This window comes from Chelmon rostratus, chromosome 4 (assembly GCF_017976325.1).
Source record: "Chelmon rostratus isolate fCheRos1 chromosome 4, fCheRos1.pri, whole genome shotgun sequence".
In the NCBI taxonomy this organism is placed as follows: domain Eukaryota; kingdom Metazoa; phylum Chordata; class Actinopteri; order Chaetodontiformes; family Chaetodontidae; genus Chelmon; species Chelmon rostratus.
The window spans coordinates 1,779,976-1,802,089 of record NC_055661.1 but is presented as its reverse complement, the minus strand read 5'-3'; the positions used below and the strand labels follow the sequence as shown (position 1 = coordinate 1,802,089).

General features: G+C 42.6%; 1 protein-coding gene across 6 annotated transcripts in view; it reads left to right on the top strand.

Annotated features, from left to right (window-relative positions):
• The window catches only part of szt2 (SZT2 subunit of KICSTOR complex), a 106,984-nt gene that overhangs the window by 72,184 nt on the left and 12,686 nt on the right, over nucleotides 1-22,114 (top strand). For all 6 annotated transcript variants that reach the window (XM_041934546.1, XM_041934542.1, XM_041934541.1 and 3 more), the window contains 9 exons: nucleotides 664-785; nucleotides 2,644-2,829; nucleotides 8,721-8,976; nucleotides 9,088-9,167; nucleotides 10,203-10,328; nucleotides 11,788-11,990; nucleotides 12,775-12,871; nucleotides 14,922-15,002; nucleotides 15,998-16,072. In XM_041934546.1, coding sequence (XP_041790480.1) covers nucleotides 664-785; nucleotides 2,644-2,829; nucleotides 8,721-8,976; nucleotides 9,088-9,167; nucleotides 10,203-10,328; nucleotides 11,788-11,990; nucleotides 12,775-12,871; nucleotides 14,922-15,002; nucleotides 15,998-16,072 — 1,226 coding nt within the window. The remainder of the gene's footprint in view (nucleotides 1-663; nucleotides 786-2,643; nucleotides 2,830-8,720; nucleotides 8,977-9,087; nucleotides 9,168-10,202; nucleotides 10,329-11,787; nucleotides 11,991-12,774; nucleotides 12,872-14,921; nucleotides 15,003-15,997; nucleotides 16,073-22,114) is intronic.

The following is a 22,114-nucleotide window of genomic DNA, read 5'->3' as shown; positions in this document are numbered from 1 at the left end:
AGATCCCAATGAGTTTCTTTAATAATAAAAATATAATAAATAAAAAAAAAGGCTAGAATGAAATAAGCTAGACACTGACAACATAATAAAAAAACAAAGACATACGGTATTAATCATAGTGCTGTTTTAGTGCTCCAGTGCAGTAATAAATAGCCCCAAAGCTACAAGAAATAAAAACTTTTCGCCTTTGGTTTAAAGAAGTTAGGAACTGAAGCAGTTCAAATACTGTTTAACGTGTCTCTGGTAGTGACATTACCTCACAGTGCTCTGTGTCCTTCCTGCTAAGGTGTAATATCCACAACATGTAGATACAGAGATACTGGAATGTGACAAGTACATGTTACATTGGGGAATGCAAAGAATAAACACTGTCCATGTTTGCTCTCAGAGGATCCAGGCTGATTCAGTGCATTAGGCCTCTGGGCTTATGGAGCAGTTCCCCAGTTAATGTGCAAATGAAAATGAATACATGTAAAAAGTAGACGTAAAAGTCACGGCCCGGTGCTGTCCATGGACTGTAGTCCTATAGTTAGGTAAAGAATAGATGAAAGAAGGTCCTGGCAGTGAGGAGGGGGCCCATGTTAAAGGACTTGCCACGGTGTGCTGTCTGGCTTTGATTCCCGTTTCTTTCCGTCTCACTGGGTTTCTCTCTCTTCTGCCCAGCTCATAAGGGCTTCCAGCGCTTCGAGGCTCTGGAGCAGAGTGATTGGTTCAGTCCCAGCCAGGCCGGGGCAGGACTGGCTCCCCGCCAGAGGTTCCTCTTCATCAGCATCCTGGACAAAAAGGTGACTTGGCAAGTGTATTGTGAATAGCCCTCAGGCCGAGCGGCGAACAAGACAGAGCTCTTACAAATCCAAAAGGTCATGTTTGTTTCAGCTGTGAGGACGTCTGTGACCACTGAATTACACTTTATTAAATGCAGAAGTGCATCTCTCCTCACTGGTCTCTGCTCCATCTAACACACAATAAAAAGCCTCAGCTCCACTAGTATGTCATCATGCATGTTTGTTTGACATATCTGTACTTTGAGCCCAAATGAGGACCGCCACATTGAAGGGCAGAAGCAAAGCACCAGAGAGAGAAACAACAGTGGCTAATTCCACCCTCTCACCACCTGCCTGACCTGAGTTTCAAAGCTAATGAAGTGCAGTTTTCAGATAATGGAATAACATGTCCAGTTGTATGTGATGTCTGCACTGCTCTAGTGTTTACATGCCTCACTGTAACTTAAATGACTGTATAGACTAAATGGTAAGTTCTGTGTAGTGCATGTAGCTGAAGTATGAACTCAAGTTGCATGAGTAACTTCGTCTTTAAAAAATCCAAATGCTGTTTCTCCAACAGTGTCTTCAGGTCACTTAAAATATAACAATAATATAAGTATTACTATATAACATGATCACTGCAAAGCCCTCAAAGCCAAACTCCACAGGCTCCAAGTTTGACCACAGAAATATTCCCATTTTCCTCTGTAGTCTGTACTCGCTGGTATCCAGAAAAAGGAATGTGGTGGGGTTTAGCTGTTTTCTTCTATTCATGCAGGGGTTTTTTTTTTGTCTGGCAGAGTGGAAATTTTCACTGATAATTTCAGACTCATGACTCTAACATGACACTAGCTAGCTGAGATTCATTTCATTCACATTAGAGCCTGAACAAGAATAGTGTGATTTCTGCTATCAGTGTAGCACCAGTTAGAGACTGTCCATCAACCGTCAGTGACAGTGGGGCCGATCTATAGACTGATCTAATCAATTCAATACTATGTTAACCCTCAAACACATGTTTTACATCCATCATGCATCTGCAGCACCAGCACACAGGTCAAATTTTCCCACAAAGCTTGTGTCAAAAAATGGAACAGACGTCTCACTGATTGTTAAAACTATAAATGCAGTTGTATTGTTTTATACTGGAATTTTAATTCCTGATCAAGTTGTTGCTGCATTTAAAAGGTTTGCACTTGAATTAGAATTCCTGTTAATTTTGAAGATGTTTTTGTGCCAAGTTGCAGGTGCATGATTATTTAGCATTTTAACAACACATAACAATTCAGTACATTTATATGTGTGTATGTATTTGTTGCATTTTCTTTTCCAAAGTTGGAAAAAAAGGTCTAAGTGATGCTTGATGTCGTCTCACACATAACAGAATCATCCTTTTTTTGGTGATTTAAACAACCAACCAGCTCTGAACAGGACTGAAGATGTGTAGATAAAATCGCTTATTGTGCAAATGTGTATTTATGTATAGTGTTCATAGTTGGTTTCACAGTTAGTGTGACAGTAAGTACATGTTATTTAATGGATTAGATTAAACACATTACATTCTATTATCTTTTCAGAGTTATAACTGTTAATATTTCTATACTGAACATATTTAGAGATTAAAATTGTGCGCAGAAGAAATGATGATGTTGCAGTTGTAATGTCTTATGGCCATTCTTTAAACAACATTTTATCAGGTTATACAAAGCATTTGCAGTGCCTCATTGCAGAGGGAAGCAGGGCATTTCTTGGAAATGTCATTTGTGCATATCAACAAAGAATTAAAAGAAAGGATGAAACATACTCTGAATTTAAGAGTAGACATGTTTGGGGTGTTTTTGACTTGTCGTATATCTAACTGTAACCATCACGCCTCTAGGTGACGCTGTACAGCTATAACTGGTCTGTGGACCTGGGCGCCTCTCTGAATCGCGAGCTGGTCCGTCTCATTAAGTGGCAGAACGCGAGGGCTCATGTCGTCCACTGCCTGTTCAACCAGAAGATGGGCCTCTTCCATCACTACTGCTTCTCCGACGCACCCATCCATGAAATGGATTCCAAGCAGGTAAAGACACTGACACGTCTAAACCCATTCACTGGTCATTATTTGTTTTTTTCAGTCCACTGAGAGTGAGTGGTCTCATCTGCTTACTGCTGCAACCTTGTACCTGGTCAGTGGCTTCTTATACACAGCTGATATCAACGTTGGAACTGAAAACTGGAAAGCAAAGATAAGGGCTAACGAGTGTTAGCTGTCATAGGGCCAGATGTGGGGACAGCAAACAGGTTGTTGTGTATCTTCAGCACTGCAGAGGTTAGCCCATAATGCCAGTCATGATATAGTGTTCTCAAGTGACAGATGGGACTGTGTTGGCCACAGTGGACTGCTGTGGGTGCTTGTGGAATATGAGATGGTGTCGTGTGTTTTTATTAAGTGAGTCAGCATTAATAGTTGGACCATAATCAGAAAGTAACCACTGAACATTAAAGATGTTCTAATTTGGAGTATATTATGAGTATAATGTTACAAAATGATGTTTTCCCTGTTAAACCATAAAGATTATAGCTGTTTAAATAAACAATACAACTAGATATTTTACTACCAAATGATTTATACTGTCAAATGCTGAATTTAAGGCACCAGGAATACATTAAGATTTGGACTAAAGTTTATTGTTAATACAAGTACCAAGTCCATGAAGCCATTTACTTCTTTTTGTGGCAACATAAGATAAAATGAGACAGAAAGACCTTAGCAGCACCTGTAGGATAAAATCAAGATTTCCTCCCCCAGTACTGGTCCCTCACAGACATTAGGCTGCCTTTACAAACATGCTGACTGTCGGGGTTGCTACACTTTGGAACTAATATTAAATATGGAGCACCACATTTAATCAAGGAGGAAAATTAATTACATCATCAAATTTAGAATTAGCTCTGCATCAACTCTCAGACAGAACACATCGGAGGTGCTCAGTTCCTCATGCCTCTGTGGTGATGAAGGGCTGATGATGAGGCGAAGCAGACTCCATGATCCTCAGCTGCCAGGGTGACAGTCAGATGAGAACTGCTGGAGGTTCAGTGAAGCAGCTGGTTCAGGAGGAGGTCTCCAGTCTCAGACTAGCTGAGGCCTCACAGCAGGCACACAGCGTGTGTTCAGTGGCGAGCTGCAGAGTTTGGATGCTGGAGTTCAAACCAAAAAATCTTGAAAGGTTTATCCACACAAACAAAATGGGAGATTACAAAATAATAGATTATCCATCTGGCCGAAACAACATCAGTGGCTTGCAAGGCTGCGAGGAGGACCGAAACAAACACAAAGCCGAAGAGGCAGAAGAAAAAGGAGGCTGAAGAGAAAAGGCCAAAGAGACCAAAGAGCAGAAGAGACGGAGGCAGAGGCAGAATGAGAGCAGAGAAGCCCAGCAAATGTTTGGGAGGCAGGAGGATCTGTGATGCTCTTTCAAGGGACCAAATTAGTTCGTAATTACTTCCTTTGTGTGGAGAGAAGAACTGGCCCCCAACTTAAAGGGCAATCTGTGATGGCTATTTTCTTGTGAATTGGATATTCACCCATTCTGTATAGTCAGTGTAATATAGTGTGAAAAACTTTAAACTTGCAATATTGATTAGTAAATCAATCAAATCAGAATAACATCAATTCGTTCGTAACAGTGGAGCACATCTAAAGCCGTGCCCTGAGTTTAAGTTTCCATCATATCAAAGCTGAAACAACAAGGGATGTATTTTTACACATTTCAGTAGACACTTCACACATTTCAGACACTCATAGTGAATAGTGTTTCTTAAAGAGTCTGTGTTCTCCTATTCTTGTATTCGTTCTCCTACATGACACACTTCAGATTTCTACATGTGATGGGCGATAGGAGCTGCTGAGGAGAATGGGCTGCCAGCTCAGGTGGAATCAGCCTGTCAGGGCAGCATCTGGATTGACACTGTCGCAGAAGGTAGCAGGTCTAGAGGCAGACTTCATACAGCTGTCGTGTCCTGGGGAGGAATTCTGGTGCTTTCCACATAAGTGATGATTTCAGTACCTGTAACACTACCAGCCTGTTTGACACGATGCTCGTGTATTTCACTGATGATGCTTCTGCACTCACTGATAGTGGCAAAATTGTTATGCTGCTACAGCATTTCTAACCGTAGTGGTGACATTACTACCCAGGGTGATGATGTTTTCATCCTCTGGGTTCATAACGTAAATCTTTCTTCTGTGTTCATTGTCCTTGCAGTGATGCAGAATATTACACTGGCTGTTCTACTTCCAAGTACAAAGCATTTCAGTGAACTACAGTGACCATAATTCTTTGCATGTTTGACCCTAGATTCTATAAATCAATACAATCTCTCAGTGAGAGTTTATTTTACTCTCCATATTAATGAGTACCTACTATAGCATTACCCAGGAGAATCTGTAGCCTTCATGACTTGATCAACGTCAACCAACATTTAACTTATTACCATCTAGAAAACTACAGCTCCCATGAAGGTTTACTGCACTGCAGCACTTCTATTATCAGTCACCATAGCTGTGTCTCTCTTACTTTCCTTCACTCGTGCTTTTGTTATCATCTGGAGACGTGTAATCCACAGCACGTCACCTAACTGTGTCAGTCTGCTGTTTGTGCTGAGCAGATACACAGCAAAACGCTCTGCAGAGCTGAGGGGAGCTGCAGCTCAGTCACAACTCTCTGTGGGTTCATCGCTATGAGTGACCTCTTTCACATGGTCTTTTGATCTACTTTTAATAGTAGTTAGTGCCACTTTAATAACGTTCCATTCCTTTCTAGACTAATAGAGTTAATGGAAGGAAGTACTGTAGACACGGTTCCTGTGGTGCATCTGTGCTCCTTCAAAATATGATTTGTCTGTGACCACACAAATTGAAAAGACAGCCAGTGTAGAGCCTTGCTTTTAGATGGATGTATATCTGCTGACTAATGTGGAAACTGCTAACTAACACTAGATGCTGAGCTATTAGTAATCCCTCCCACTGCTGCTGCAGATGCATTCAGCCAAACACCGCCCCGCTCAGAATGTCTTTCCTCATCCAGATAAGACTGAACTAAAATGAAATCAATTCCAGGTGAAAAAGTGTTCCAGTTGACATTCAGCATAATTGCTGGCAGGCGGTGACAGGGTGTCACTGAATTCCCTCCCATATTCCTGTCACCTGCAGCTCCATCACAGTTTGTTGCAGCTTTATTCAGGCTCGTTTTCTGTTTTGATCTCAGCAGAGCTGTTGGACCTCCTGTATTAAATATGGAGCCGCAGATCAATATGCGACTGATGGTCTCTGCAGCACAAGATTCCTCGGCCACGTGACTAAGCATTTTTATTCCTCTTGATCATTACTCCTCTGGATTTCCTGCCTTCTTTTGTTGGCCTGATCACATCCTCGAAATACAACCCTGTCACATCAACGGCCTTGTTTTTCAAAATAAAACCTTTAACTACCTCAGTGCAATTTAATCCTTGTCAGTTTCCATTTATCTCCCTGGATCATTTCTGACAGTATAGAGAGGTCTGAACAGGGACATTTTCACAGTCTAGTTCTTTAAGTGTGCTGCCAGATACCAAAGTGTTCCCTAAGCATATTTAACAGCCGGTCTTCCTTCACACTCCTACCCCTGCTCACCTCCACCCTCACATCATGAGTCAGCTGTCATATCAACCCCACTGTTCCCACTGGTGAGTAAGAAGACAGTGGAGCAGAAAGACTCACTTTCCAACTTCAAGTCCAGTGATTTTCATTTCTGCAGCACTGGACTAACTGGACAGAAGCTAGAGAGCCTGGCTGTTGGGTTTAGTTAGCTGAAAAAGACCTAAACGCAGGACACTCAGGAGGCAGGATGAAGAAGAAAACTCAAGCTTTAACAACCAAAACTGACAAAACAACACGTGACGGGTGAAGCTAGTCTGCAAAGAGTCAAAGGCAGGGAGTTAAACCAAACACGACACATGAGGAGAAATTCTTTCAAACTAAACTAAACCCCCAAACCCCCACCATGACGCTGGCGAAGTGTACAACCATGATTCCAGAAAGTTAGGACTCTAAAACAATAAAGTAAATAAAATCAAAATATGATCATTTGCTAACAAAATTAAACAGGCTTGGTTAGAGTAGATGGGGGCACTAGTTTGAGATTTGGGTTAAAAGGCTGCTTCGTCCAGTCTTGTCACAGGTTAGGAAAGAGAGCACGAGGAACAGTCTTCCCTCCTCCAACAACTGCTGTTGAGCTAAAGTAACGATGTTTTTTTCCCCCATTACTCTTAGGGTCCATGCCAAGTATACCGCCACTGAGCTGCAGGGTTTCCTTATATCAGGAAGTAATAGACTTCCACTGTTTCCATTAAAACCAGGACAGGTGGCAGAGACTTACTGCTGCCTCACCCAGGATAATACATCGTTTCAAATAACACATTGATATGCATTGATCTGTAATATGATTTTCTACTGTCTCAATCATTATAGCTGTATCAAAAGTAGTTCTGCTCCACCAGAATTGTATGAGGAAATACATTTGTGCGGATAGACATTTTTTTCTCAGTGTTTAATGTAACTTTCAGTCACTTTGAGTGATGAAGAAAAGAATTCATTTAACCCAATAAATGTAACAATTAGATCAGTAACATTGTAATTAGGAAAGCAGGGACTGAGCCCCAAAGTGGGGCTGCTGTGATCTGTTTCCACAACAGCCCACATATCATGGTGAATTTAGGGAAATTAGGAATTTACAACAAGTGTTAAACAAGGCTGAAACAGCAGCCAGGCAGAGCAGGCCCAGAGCCTCAGGTACAATGAGAGTCAAATGGTTTGGATTCACATGTATAAATGAAAATTTGTCCGGTATCATGCACCTTTAGTAACAGCACAATATCAGCTGCTTTGATGAGGGCCAAGTGGTAGATCATTGGGGTCCGGGCTGTTTCAGGCCCTGTTGTCTCCAAGTGCTCCTGCTTTTTAGTTTCATGTGTTCCCAGCAGCACAGAGCGCAGAAGGAGTGGGTGCTTACATGATGCTTACTCTGAAATGAATTTGTGTGTAATTGAACTACTGCACAGAAACCCTGTGGCCAGATAGTTTTCCAGCATATGAAAATGTACAGAATATACAGAAAAGGGGGGGGGGGGTTGGGGGGGGGGGGGGGGGGTGGGGGGGGTCAGGGTAGATGGGTTAATAGGGGTCCAGCAGCTCACTTTGCCCAAGGGACCCCCTCGCATGTCAATCTGGTCACACAGAAAGCATGCAGTCGGTTGATTTTTAAACACAAAATGGTTGAAAAACACAGAAAAATGTCACGCACAGTGTTATTCCTACATTGTCGTGTAGAACAGGCTGCAGTAGAGATTTATTAGAGCAGCATTTTACAGCAAAGGAAGACACCAAATGCCCTTTTAGCCTTCCCCCTACGGCCAATTACAAAACATGCTCAAAGAATACAAAGAACCAAACTTTTCCTTTCCCTTCGATGGCCCTGCTCTTCATTGCTGCATTACTAATGAGTCCGGACAGAAGGCAGAGTCAGAGCAGCAGAAAATTTGCCTGAACAGAGCTTCATCTGTCATGGTCCTGATGAGAAGCAGAGGGAGCACCAGTGCACAGTTTGACCCTCCAGCCTGTGGGCAGTGTGCAGCCAGCTCTGCCACACTGGGCATCTGGGCCCTGAGCTGCTTCGCTGAACAAACTTGCCCAAAAGTTCCTCTCAACAGCCACCAGGGCACATGAACAATGCTGTGGAAACTGAATATCCAACAATAATAATGCCCATTGACACTATTATACAGTGTAGTGAGTATACCGTATACCATGTACAATGTGGTTGGAAAAATGTCAGCCTCACTTCACCACTCTAACGGGGGCTATTATCATTATTTAGTTCAATAACATTCAGTTGATGTCCTTTGTCTTTTTCACTGATTTTCTTTCCTTTCCAGGACCCCAATCCATTCCTGAGCCCCTCCATGGAGCCCGATGCGTTGCTGCGTAGCGCAGTTCCTCCTCTGCCCAGTAAAGAGCAGGGCAGGCTGAGCAGCTCTGGTCGAAGTCTTGCTCCGCTTCACTTCCCCTCTGAGCTGCTTCCCTTCGACGAGGCTCTGAGAGACGTCTGCACCATTCGACCCTTGATGGAGGGAGACGTGGTGGCCCGCCATGGAGGCCAGCTCTTGGATATCAAAGCTGCTGAGCGGAGAGGTTAATACTGCTGCAAATAATAATAAGATTAATGCTAATAATAATAGCATAATTGTTGAACCCGTCAGGCTCCAGACAGGACGGGTAATGGCTTTGTCTTTGTGTTGACAGAAATGGAGAAACAGATGAAGATAGAGAACCTGTTTGTGACCTGGCAGCAGAGGTCAGCACAGTCCAACATGCCCATTTCAGTGAGTACCCCACGTCATAGTTCTGAGAGCAATTTACTCCCCTTGTATGCAGAGGAAATGCTTCTAGTTTTTAATGGGAGCATGAACAGCTCAAATCATGTTCCGCTCTGGAAGTGTTCAGCAGAGGGACAGTGACGACTCGGCTGGAACAACAAGGAATATTACTACATGCTCAGGAACACTACGTAAAACCGTTCCCTGTAAACACAGTTGTTTTGCAAATGTCTGCAGTCTGTTTTTATTTACATTTTACACAGTGTCCCAACTTCTTTGGAAACCTGGTGTCATATTTGCTTCAGGGCTTTGTTGAGAAAAGTGACAAGTTCAGAATGGGACTAGAAGTGGGACGCATTAAGAAACATAATGTGAACAGTCTAACAACAAATTGGATCTGGTCACTAAGTCTAAGTATTAAATTCCTGTACTGTGAAATGTCAAATCTAGCTAATTGTACTTGACGAAACCAGGGGGAATGGTGCCTTTCACTACTTTATGGCTTCGAGGAGCTACAATTACAGTTGAGTCCTCGGGGGAAATCATTTAGTATTGCCTTGTTTGAAAGTGGGGAATATCTGAGCTAATTAAAAAGGTTTCTGTCTACCGCAGTGACATCTCAGGAGAGGTTACGTGTTGGCATTAAATTTACGAATTTGATATTTCAACTCAAGAACATGTAAGGAGGTCTGCAGCCTGACCCGGGTCCAGCAGAGCCCACAGCCATTTCCTCTGACATTTGGTTTTAAGCAAATTTTAATGCCGCTGAATGAACTAAATTAACTGTTGGATGTGATCTGACTGCATCATAGTCAGGTTTGGAACTTAATGTCAAGTCCTTGTACTTACTATGCCAAGTTTAATGTCCATCTGCAAAATCTTTGATGTCGCAGCCGCCTACGAACACTGCACACTCTGACTATGATGAGCTACAATGTGAAGCTTTATTCTTGAATGCAAAATCAACCCACTTCTTTCGACGTTGCTCTGCAGTGTCGCCATCTTATCCTTAAGTGATAATAAGCATAGATGTCTCAACAGGGGACGGATTTGGAGACCCTGAAGCAGTCGTCCAGGCTGGTCCACTACTGTGCCACCCCTCTCCTCTTTGACCCAATCTTCCGCAAGCAGATCCAAGAGGAACAGGTCGTTCAGCCTCCAGTGAAGGTATGTTTGCCATCTGACTCAAAAGCTACCGTTCCAGGAAGAAGAGGTTGTGTCTGGTTAACTGATGTCTATAGAAAGTGATTTCATGACTCAATAATTCACTCAAGAGCACGCATTAACACACTCTTTACATACTACTATTCACCAGCAACAAAAACTGTAACCAAGGTTGGAACAGTTGTTCATTTAGCCTCTTCTCTGTTGCAGCACCCTTTTGGATTTTGATAATATTATTTATTATTGTTGACATGACTAATGCATTTAAAAATTAGCCTGTTAGCTAAAACTCTTGCATTTGCAGATGTTAAACAATGTGCATCATCCCTGAATGAAATAGGTAGGGTTGCCACCTAAAAATATACCTGACAATTTTATTCTCATGTATTTAAGCAATTCTAATAATAAACCCATGCATCCATCCATACATCCATTCCTCCATCAATCCATCCACCCCCCCATGCTCTGCTGCTCCTCTAGGTCCAGGTTGTATAGTAACCCAGGTATCCTTTTCTCCAGCCTCGACTATGGATGAGGGTTAGAATAGATTACTGATAAGTCAAGAGCTTTGCCTTTAAGCTCAGCTCCAAATTCACCATGACAACACCCACATCCCTGCTATTACCACACCAGTCCAATTGTCAAGATGAATCGACTCCTTAACTCGGGACAGAAACTCAGCTCAGCTGCTAACTGTCGTTCTGTCCGTGTGAGATCACAGCCTGATTAAGTCAGCCAAACCACATCACTGAGGGGACAAAAAAAAAAGAGCATATGCAATTCTAAGGTCTGTCCATGAAAAATCACAAACAGCACAGGCTTGCCAGATTTCAACAGCTGCCATGAATGTGCTTAAAAAGACTGCTCAGCTCCACAAAGACTGCACGACTACTGATAGAAGATTTTGGCCTTATCGCCCACCCCAACTCCAACATGTCATCATGGTAAACAACCGTGAGGTGCGGAGAGAAAGGACTCAAGCCTTCCTCAAAGCTCAGAGAAGACCTTTTCTAGAACCTTGCTGAGACCAACCAAAAGTCCCTCCACATTCTCCATAAACTCATCCTGCACCTGACGTTGTGTTTCTCTGGCTGCAGAAACTGTTGTCTGTCTGCCTGCTGACATCTGTCTGTTTATTCCGGAGTCCCCTGAGCTGCCCACACCGGTAAAGGCCTCCCCCCTTAGTCTGAGGGCTTCCTCTACCACTGCTGTCTGTCAGCAAGTTGTTGTGTTCTTGGGTTGTTCTGCTCATCTGTGGCCAGTTTACTCAGAGAACTTTCCCAAAGCAGAGCTCCCAAGTTTAACCTACTGGCTTTTAGCCACAGTTTAAGGTATATTCTGTTTGCTCCATATACACAAAAAGACACAAAGTCTGGTCTGCATACTGGAGACGCTTCCATTGGGCGTGTGTGTGATGCACACTGTTCTGCAAATGTCTGAAATGATGCTCTGTGTGCACCAGAAACGGCATCGCTCCAGCGACTCCACAGCGTCAGGGCGGGACCGAAGCTACAGCACTGACTCAGCTGACATGCTGCCCAGCCGACTGAAGGAAGAGCCCTGGCTGCTTGAGATTTCCAGCACCTTCCTCCAGCAGTACGTTCAGTATCTGCAGAGCATGGGCTTCATTCTGGTCCAGGTCCGGCCTCAGTCTCCAGCTCGCAGGTCGGTATAAGCAAGAATGGTTTATCGTTTGCCTTCAGGTGGTATCGTCTCCTAATAAACATTACTTGTCTCTGCCAGTGTTTTTTTTTCTGGTTGGCACATGACGTCATGATGATGGTGGTCTTCTTCTTGGTTAAAGTAGGCTGGAGTGCATGTGGAACCACCCTGCAGTGCACTATAAAGCAGAACACATCATGCATGTCACATCCTAATGGCACCAGACACAGAAGCTGAAATGTAACTCATTTTTAAGTATTACACTGATTTCATCCAATTTGGCATTTTTCGAACAGCAGCGTAAACAGCCTGCCTTTGGTTTGCTGTTTGAAATACATGAACTGCCTGACCATTCCATTAGGAAATGGATGGTTTGTGCGACACAGCATCACAAAGTGCTGTTCTGCATCTGCACCATGCTTTTTGTGTGAAACTTAAAAATGTATCACTTCAGTTCTGCATCTCTGCCAGTCCCTTATTCTCCTCTCCTCCTCCATCCTGAGCAGCATTCATCTATTAGTCATCATGTGTGTTTTGATCCTCATCTGACCTCTGACCTCGGAGCTCTGCTGCCCCATGGCTGATATAATCGGAGCAGATGCAGGACAGATGCCTGTGCTCCCTGCCTGTCACTTTCTAGGCTCAGACCGTGTGACTCTCTCTGAATTATGTCTTGTGGGTTGGCTGTGCACTGCTTGTGGACCATCAGCCCTCGGGTCTAGCCCTCTTTGGTTTCAGCAAAGCCAATCTGACCCATGTCCTCCACCCCACCCCTCATCTCTTACAGCATTGCCCGGGCTCGTGCTGCCATGCTGAGCTCCATGTCATCAGAAGGGAGGATGTCTTTTTCTTATGTAAAGCAGAAGAGTGAGGACAGCCCTAAGGTTAGTGTTCACCTCAGAGATGCAGAAATCTTATTCTCTGAAGACTTCTCTCTCACACACACACACACACACACACACACACACACACACACACACACACACACACACACAGTGATTGAGCCTGGCTACACAGTAGTAACAACTGTCCATGTGTCCAGTTCTTCCACAGACAGACATCCTCGGGATGTTTTACTTCTTATTTTCACTTTCATTAATTGCCTTCTTGATACATACACATGAACTGCATTCAATTTCTGAATATGTTTTTTAGAAGCTGGGATTAAATTAGTAGTAGTAACACTTAAGTGAAGCACTGTTGAAGATACACAATGTAAACTATCAGCAACCTGCAGCAGGAATATCTAACACCATAAGCAAGCAGAGCTGCTGCTCTCCATAGGCAACTCAGACACTCGCTGTGACTGAAGTACTGCTACAGGGACATGGTTTGAGTGAGGCAGGCCGTGCAGACTGAAGGCAGGGCCGCGAGTCAAAGCCAGATGCTTGCTAGCAGAGATCAATAGAAGACCACTTTAACTTTTTCGAAGATTTGACCTCATGCACTGAAAGCTGGTGCATTGCAGTTCACTGTATATATTTTTAATCTTTTTCCCAGGTAGCTGGATTTATGCTTCTGAAGACAGCAGTGCTTATAGAGTGTGTGTTATTGTAATAATGAAAAAAGACCACAGCGCTTAATTCCCTGCAGGGCTTTCAGGAAACACGGTGTATTTTTTTGTCAGGCAGTGGTAACCTTTTCATTGCTGCTCACATCAGTGTGAGGGGACTTGGATTAGAAGTTGTTTTCCTTTGTGGCACACAGATAACAATTTCAGCAACTCACAAATAAGGCTGGCCCCCGAAATCTGGTTCTGAATTGGAACTGGTTCTACATTTGAAAGAACCCTGGGTATATTTTAAGGTCTGTTTTTTTTTTTTTATCTGATGAAACCAGGGAGTGAGATTAGCAGAGCAGGACATTTGGTTTTGCGTATGCAGCCACTTTTCTCTGTCCTTCTCTCTTCTGCAGTCTGTGTCAGTGTTTTTTGGACATATCCACATGTTTCGTATGGTTTAAAAGCAGGTGTTGCATGCCTCTCTACCCCAGCACCGCATAGAGCTGACCACAACATGTTTCTCAAACTGTGATGAAAACTGCAATTTAGGAGTGTATTTGGAATGCTCTGTATACACGTCCAATGAATGATCCTAAAACCTGAGAATTACCATCCTGCGGGTCTTAATCATAAGATGCTACATTCGAAAAAGAGTACTGACATATTTTGAATGATAGTGGAATATATTATAATGTTATACTTAGGGTGATGACAGTTATACTCTAGCAGTGTCCCCCCACCCATTACAATGGTGTTTATCATAGCAGTGCCCTCCGCAGGTGGAGTTAGGGCTTACATTGGTTTATGGTTGGGTGTTGCAGAGATAAGTGGTTGGTGTCAGGGTAAGGTTGAGGTCAAGCATTGCAGAAGACGACTGGTTGGAGTTTGGGATGGCTTCAAGTTCTTGTAATGAGAAAGGCATATCAGTGGGAAGCATCTTTTACACAGACATGTAGAATCTAACAGCTGTTGAGCAACAACATTTCATTGTTTTTGAATTTCACACAGTGTTCTGATGTTATTTATTCTATTCAGATATAAGATGATATTAAGTTTATATTGGGACTAAACATTGCTGTTGCTGGCCTAGATATAGATAGATATGTTATATAAAAAAATCTAGTAAATAATGATAATGGTAGTACTACCACTACTACTATGACTAGTAATAATAATAATAATAATAATAATAATAATAATACAAAAATTCAAATCCTATTCCACATTGATTCCAGACTGATAAGGAGCATTGATAAAAACAGTGCTCATCCCTACTCACAACAGTGGTCGATGGTTATATATAAATCTTTAAAGAAATTTAACAACAGCAGAAAATATCAGCAGCATGGTTTATAAACCAGCTGTATTTGCCTTCAACCACCTTTCTTTGACAAACCATGATTGTATGATTGTTTTGTTATTAATCTTTGCAGACTACAGCATCTGGCACTACTGCATATCACCTCCAGAGGGCGCTGCCAGGGGGGATCGTGTTGATGGAACTGGCTTTTCAGGTGAGAACATGAAGGACACTCAGCATCACTACGCTACTCACTATCCTTACATATTTGCTAATATCACAATGCAATAAATCAGTTGGCCCTTTTCATGTTTAAGCACGTTCATCTAAGTGTAAACTTAAAGGAAACAATTTTCTGGAGCATAATATAGATTTTTACAGTGACTTCCTTCAGACATGTACGACAGTGCAGTTTGAAAATCACCTTTAACAGACTTCAAGCATCCTTTCAAATGATCAGGAGTTTAAAAAATGGCTTCAGGTATTGCACCATGTGACATCCAAGGAGGGTTGAATCAAGACTTGGCTGTAGAAAGTTGAAAACGTTTTGCATCTCATCCAAAGTGCTTCTTCAGTCCTGACTGACTGGAGGGGAGTCCCAGGCATTTCACTGAAGGGTCATTATCAGGGTCATTGATACCACACGGATCATTAGTGCTCCTGGCTGTGTAACGGCAGTCATTAGAGTTGTTTGGTCACCTGAGGCCAAGTGTAAACGACACTCAGAGTTGTCACATGAGGCCAACTGTGAATAGTTGTCCAGGGAGGGGATGGAAGCTCAGCACTGTAGGTGGGGGATAAGTGGTGTCGTAGATAAAAACAGCCAGACAACGCTCCTCTTTCAATCCATTCCTCCCTGTCCACAATATGTACTTTGTTGTCCTGCATCGAGTGCTCTGATGTTTCAGGTGGGGGTAAGCTGCTGAGTCCTGATCTAAGGATTTGGCCCCCCTGTGTTGAGCCATGCGTTTGTTTAACGGCTGTTTTGTTTCCCTGATATATAAGTCTGTGTATTTCTCACTGCGTTGCAGGGCATACACTAAATTACTTTTCTTCTGTTTGGATGAAGAAGTAAACTTACTCTACACCCAGAGTTTAGTGTACCGAGCTCCCTGTGGATGAATTTATCAACTGCTCAGCCACACTTTAACAGTGGTTTTGTTTTGTTTTTTAATAAATAACCATGTGTTTGCCATCTTTCTCTGCCAGGGGTGTTACTTCTGTGTGAAGCAGTATGCACTGGAGTGTTCCCGTATTCCCATGGGCCAGACAGTCAACTCCCAGGTAAATGCCTGATGCTGCGCTGCTGTATGGATACACAGCACTAAGCTGTGTCTTTTCTTCTGTTGGCCTCTGTTGGGGTTGGAAGCGTGGAAACGAGGATAAGAGAGCAAGACTATCAGAAAATGAACCACTAAATGATGTAAATGTCTCAATTTCACATGTGAAGTGTGCCGATCTCATTTCATACTAGTGGTTTTACAGTTTGCACACCTGGGACACCTGGGACCCTGAGGCAGACTTAGGGGTGCTGAACTGGGTTCCAGGGGTTCTTTAGAATGTTCCAGGGCTATTGTTTGGGTGTCCAGGGGTCTTGGAGGAGATTGCATGGGTCAGTAAGACTCAAAGTTTGGATGTTCAGTGGTTTTTTTAGGGATTTTTAGGGCTTCCCCACGCATTGGAGATTGATTTCTTCAATCTGTATTTCTTTTAGCTTTTCTAATAACGGTCTCCACTTATGTTGCTCACTGTAACCTTTTCATGTTAAGTGTAGATATTTCTACAGTTTGGTCCTAAAAGACAGCTTAACTCTCCCAATATGGGGATAACTTTAAATCCTAGAATGGGATAATAAAATCCTGATAAATGGGCATAATGTGTACTGGGGGGTCAGTGGTGAAAGAATGTTTGAGAAGTGCTGATGTATACCATTCGTGAAGCTGGTCAGGACAAGAAATGAAGATGTAATCAGCAATGTAAGTGTCCAGTTTCCAACAGAATGTCTGTCTGCACTGCCAAGCCCGTAAATGATGAGAGTAGTAATCTGCTCCAAGTACACATCACTATGATGTAGATTTTTGGGTCGTTGCTGTAGTTTAGTTTAATTTCGCCTCTGTTGTTGGTGCTATGGGTGCTTGCTGTGGGATTCCCTAGTGTCTACATCTGCTGTGGTGATATTACACTGAACTGAAAAAGAGGTTACTTGGTCAGGTTAATAGTTTGTCATGTCTCGTTGTTTGGGTTGTTGTCTGTTGATGAAGGTCATATTTGCAGATAGTTACAGCTGGTGTGATCTTATCAGCTTTGTACTCATATGCATGTATATGACAAAGATTTCAGACAGGTGAACAGCATAACAGGTGGATGGAAGGAGAGCTCATGACACTGAGACATTTGTTTTGGATTGAGAATTATTCCATCCGCATCCTGATTGCAGGCATGTTCACTGCTCACGTGTGTGTTAATGTGTAGAATAACAACTGACGGATGTAGTATCATATTTTCTATATTCATGAAACCTGAGTGGAATTTACAACATGATCGCAGAACAGACAGTATGATACATGATATGATCCATATAAGTGACAGTATTTAAACCCGCAACAAGCTCAGCTGCTGCTGACTTTCTCGAACTTACAAAACTGACAAGAACAACACGCAGAGTGGTGTTTCAGGTAGCAGTCCATCCTGTCAGTCAGAATCAGCAGCTGTGCAGAAACAGTGGGTTAGTCCCTGCTCTGTGCACACAAGAGGACTCTGTTTCAACAAATACAAGAACACTGGATTTACAGGAGAAAAACTGCAGGGCGGCATAAAAACGTGTCAGTTCACATAACCTGGGTACAGAAGTGTTTGGATGGTGCAGAGTGACATGAACACACAGCACGACAGGCGGATGTGGGTTTTTAACAGTTCATTAGTACAATGATTATAAAAAAAGAATTGGTGAAGCAGTTATATGACACTATTTCAGTCATAATTCTATATTTCCAATGTAGTTGGTAATATGTATCATACCTTACAATGTGATGCAGCAGCATTTGCATCTGAACTGCTGGTTGTTGTATTGTCAATTAGAAAGGATGCTGTGGTGCACAGGATTAATGAGCTCCAGTAATCTGACATCTCCCACATAGAAAAGCACAATACTGAATTTTAAGTATTCTCATTGACCAGTCTGGTGTCATTTTCACTTGAGTGCCGTGTGTGATGGCACTACACTCCTGCGCAGCACTACAGTCAGAGGCTGCAAATTAATCAGTGTCCTGCTGTCTTCAGATGGCTGCAGGGTCTTAATGAGCTGATGGAGAAGATTTTCATACTATATGCAGTGTGTGTATATATATATATATATATATATATATATATATATATATATATATATACATATATGTGTGTGTGTTTGTGTGTTCATGGTAATGATCCTTTATTACCATGAACACACACACACACAATACGCGCACACATGTCACCCAGTGCAACTATGTATTTAACAGTTTTTGGACACCACAGAAGCTCTATGACAGAACATTTATCACGATTTGATTGACATAAAATACTTGAGTGAGTTGCTGGTTTGGGTCTTTTCATTCGATATGTTGACAATTAGAAAATGATGCCAGACTGATCCTTTAGTACATTCATTCAGTTCCATCCAAGTTAAAAACATCAAGTGCATCACAGGAAAGGCCTGCCAAATTCTGTTTGGTCAACAACAACATAAAGAAAAGAATGAAAGCAATGTGCTTGTTGTCTTCATGAACAAGTTACAGCATTCACGTTCAGTACGTTTCATTACAGTTCCTGTTGATCTTTACTTGGACAATTCTGTTGACTGAACAGTTCTGGTCTCTGTGAAGCTGTGATGGCAGTCACTCCACACATATTTGTCAGAGCTTAGGTCTGCGGGGTTCAGCTCAGTGACTTATCTTCCCTCTCTCATTCTTTCACTCCTCCTCTCTGTGTATTAATGCTGAACTGAGGACGGCTGGCTGGTAATATGAAGTGTAAATATTTGAAGTGGCTGTCTTTCAGTGTCTAGATTTTTCTCACTGGGGTATTTTGTGTAGTTTTTCTCATGCTGTTTCTAATTAACACACCCAGGTACCATACTACCAAATGAACACTGAGGCCGTGGTTCAGTATGTTCCACAGTTTTGGGGGTTTCGTTCTTGGTACGGCAGAGAAAACAGAAGTGTGGAAGAGCATTTTCGTCATTTATTTTGAAAAATGCCTCATTGGCCATTATTCTTACTTAGAGGTACAATAAAAAAAGAAAAATTTTCAATGATTATATGTCAGCAATTCTTACTACAAGAGGACTCTGACCTGCATTTTCTAAAATGACTCTTTCATTGACTTTTTAATTCAATGAACAACAACATTTTTAGGCCGAGTTCAGCTCCTCTCCCTCGAAGGACAGTTGTTAAAGCACTTTTAGCCAGTGACCCCAGGAAGACACCTGGAGAAGATACTTAGACTCAGGATGTCCCGTTCCAGTTGTCATGCCTCCATGCTGGCGACAGCCTTGACCACGAGGAATTCTGGTTTTCTGTACGTACGGACGGACAAGCTGAAAACCCATACATTCTTTGTGAATGTGATATCTCAGGAACGCCTTGAGGGAATTTCTTCAGAGTTGGCACTAATGTTGGCTCTTGCACTCAAGGATGAACTGATTAGAGTTTGGTGGTCTAAGGTCAAAGGTCAGTGTCACTGTGACCTCACCTGGTGTTTTGACTGCTTGGCAGAGGAATATGACGTCACGTAATTCCTGTCTGGACCAATCCCCTTGGAGTCCTTTGATATTGGGTAGCGGATGATAAATCCGATCCATACTTACATTTACCAAAATGCTGATGAAATACGTCTGACACGTTAAAATACCAGCACTTCATCCAAATACTGAAGGTCCTGATTCCAAACTTCAGTTGAGCCTCTTAAATTGTTGATTTGAATGAACGTGTAACTGGGACAGTGTGACTCAGGAAAATAAAATGAGAAGCTGCTACCTAAACGTTTTGTATACTGCTCTTTGCTAATAAGAGCAGAGGATCAGAAGATTCGTTATCCTTGAGGCTTTGCAAAATCCATGTATTTTGCCGAACTAGGTGTCAGAACAGAGTCAATTGTCCAAATATTGGTCTGGCTGTTATTAGGGGGGCAGCATGCTGCAACACTAGCAGGCTGAGGCAGACTAACCACAGCATGTTCAGTCACGTTCAGATTTGATCCCGGGGGTGGAGAACATTTTTTTTCATTGTTGCTTTGCAGCTCATAGTTTTCATGTTGTCAGGCACGTCAGCTGGTTCAGCAGTGTAAAATATATGTTCAGTTCTTTTGTTTCACGTTTCAGGTCCTGAAATCTCTCGCCAAATGCCTGAAGGAGCTTTGCACATTTTTACTGTGTACTGCAGCTCCACAGTGACAACAAGGCACTGCTTCACAAATTCTCCCTGTGAACGAGGCTTCAGCTTCCTCACCACAAAACCTGCCTGCATAACACAGTTTCTGTCAGAATGTGATCTGGTGAAAGCTGCTCCAAACTCCTCTGTAGAGTGTTAACATTGTCCTTGCACGCATCTATTTTAGCATGTTTCGAGCTGTAATGTTATAGATCGGCCTTAACCATCACTGCGAACGCGTCCCCACAAACTAACTTTTCCTTCAACAAAAAAACAATCGTTTGTCCGTTTCTCTTGGAAAGCGCGACATATTGCATCTAAAATTGCTATCTAGAGAATGTTTTTGTATTTCTCAGTTGCTTTTTTTGATCAAACCAGATCCGTCTCATGGGCCACATATGGCCTGGAGGCCAGACGTTTCCCACCCCTGCCAATACTGATCCATTAAAATATGCTTGGATCAGCCCTGATACTGATCCCCAGGACTGGTAGAGACATGCCAAGGTCAGACTTTGTTTTCATCAGGGTTTTTGCTGAGAAATTCATTCGATAACACCCTTTTAACCTAACCTTCTTACGATATAGTGTAGTATAATTCCCAAAGCCTGGAAAGCTGCTAATATGTTACTGTTCCATAAAGGAAACCATTGCCTACTGTCACAGCAGCAGCATCATTTGTTTTAAATTATATTGTATCTGATGTGGGCAATAAAAAACAATATTCAATAGATGTATATCGTATTTATAGAATATTCTGCCCTGAGGAACAAGGTATATGTTTGTATGTATCTTGTTTCTGCTGAAGGACTGAAGCTCAGCAAGTGTGGGCTTGGCTACTACTTGGATGGTAGTTTTCCTGGGAAAAGTAACATGATGATGGAAGTGATGCTGGCGGGCCAGTAGGGGGGCAGTGTTCTCATTCTAATGAAAACCCCGGCGTGATGACGGGGACGCTTCGGTGTAGCAGATGCTGGACTTCAAATGAGACATTAAACCGAGGTCCTGACTCACTGTGGCCATTAAAGACCCCATGGCACCTCTCGCTTCTCACTTTCCATCTGGCCATCTGATCATCCCCCTGTGCAATTGGCTCAGTGTTTCCTTCCCACTTTACCTCAAGCTGATGTGTGGTGAGTGTTTTGGCACAAAATGGCTGCCGTGTATCATCCAGGTGGGTGCTTCACATTGGTGGTGGTTGAGGTGCAGCGCTTTGAGTATCATGATAAAGCATTGTATAATTATTTTTTTTTGTCTTTCAGTCCTTGTTGAGCTGTATGTCTCATTTCCCATGCAATTACGCTGAGTACAATGTTTAAACCAGAGTCAAATTGCTTGCATGTGCGCACATACTTGGCCCAGAAAGCCAGTATTGATTCTGATATCGCTCTTCAGACTCAGGTCAAATGGAGCTTCAATGGAGCTTTGAATCAGTGTTAATTATATTGGTAGTCTTGCCATCAGCTCTTAGAAATGCAGTAATTGCTGTGACTTTACTCACATGTCTGTTCTTTACTTATATATGATACCATCTTCCTGCTGGGGATGCTGGGTTTTTGTTTAGTCACAGAGAAGAAAAGGTCCAAACATGGAACAACGCTGTCACCTGGGCGTCTCCTCTGATGTATGAGTGACACTCATTAGGCACAACTGCTGTTGGCACCTGTCAAAATGTCTCCAAAGTGATGTAAGAGGTTGTCTGTTATAAAAGAGAAGCTGGCTTTAAGCACAGTGTAATGGCAAAAGGGTTTAAGTAGTGAGTAGAGCAGAAAGGATGCATTTATTCCAGCTACTGTGTGTGCTGAGGATGTCCTCAAATTGACTAAACCAGGCCTGACTTAGCAATGTCTTCAATCGTCTTATTTATAAATTGAGAGTCAGTCTAATGTGGACACTGTCAGTCCAGCATTATATGTAAAACCAT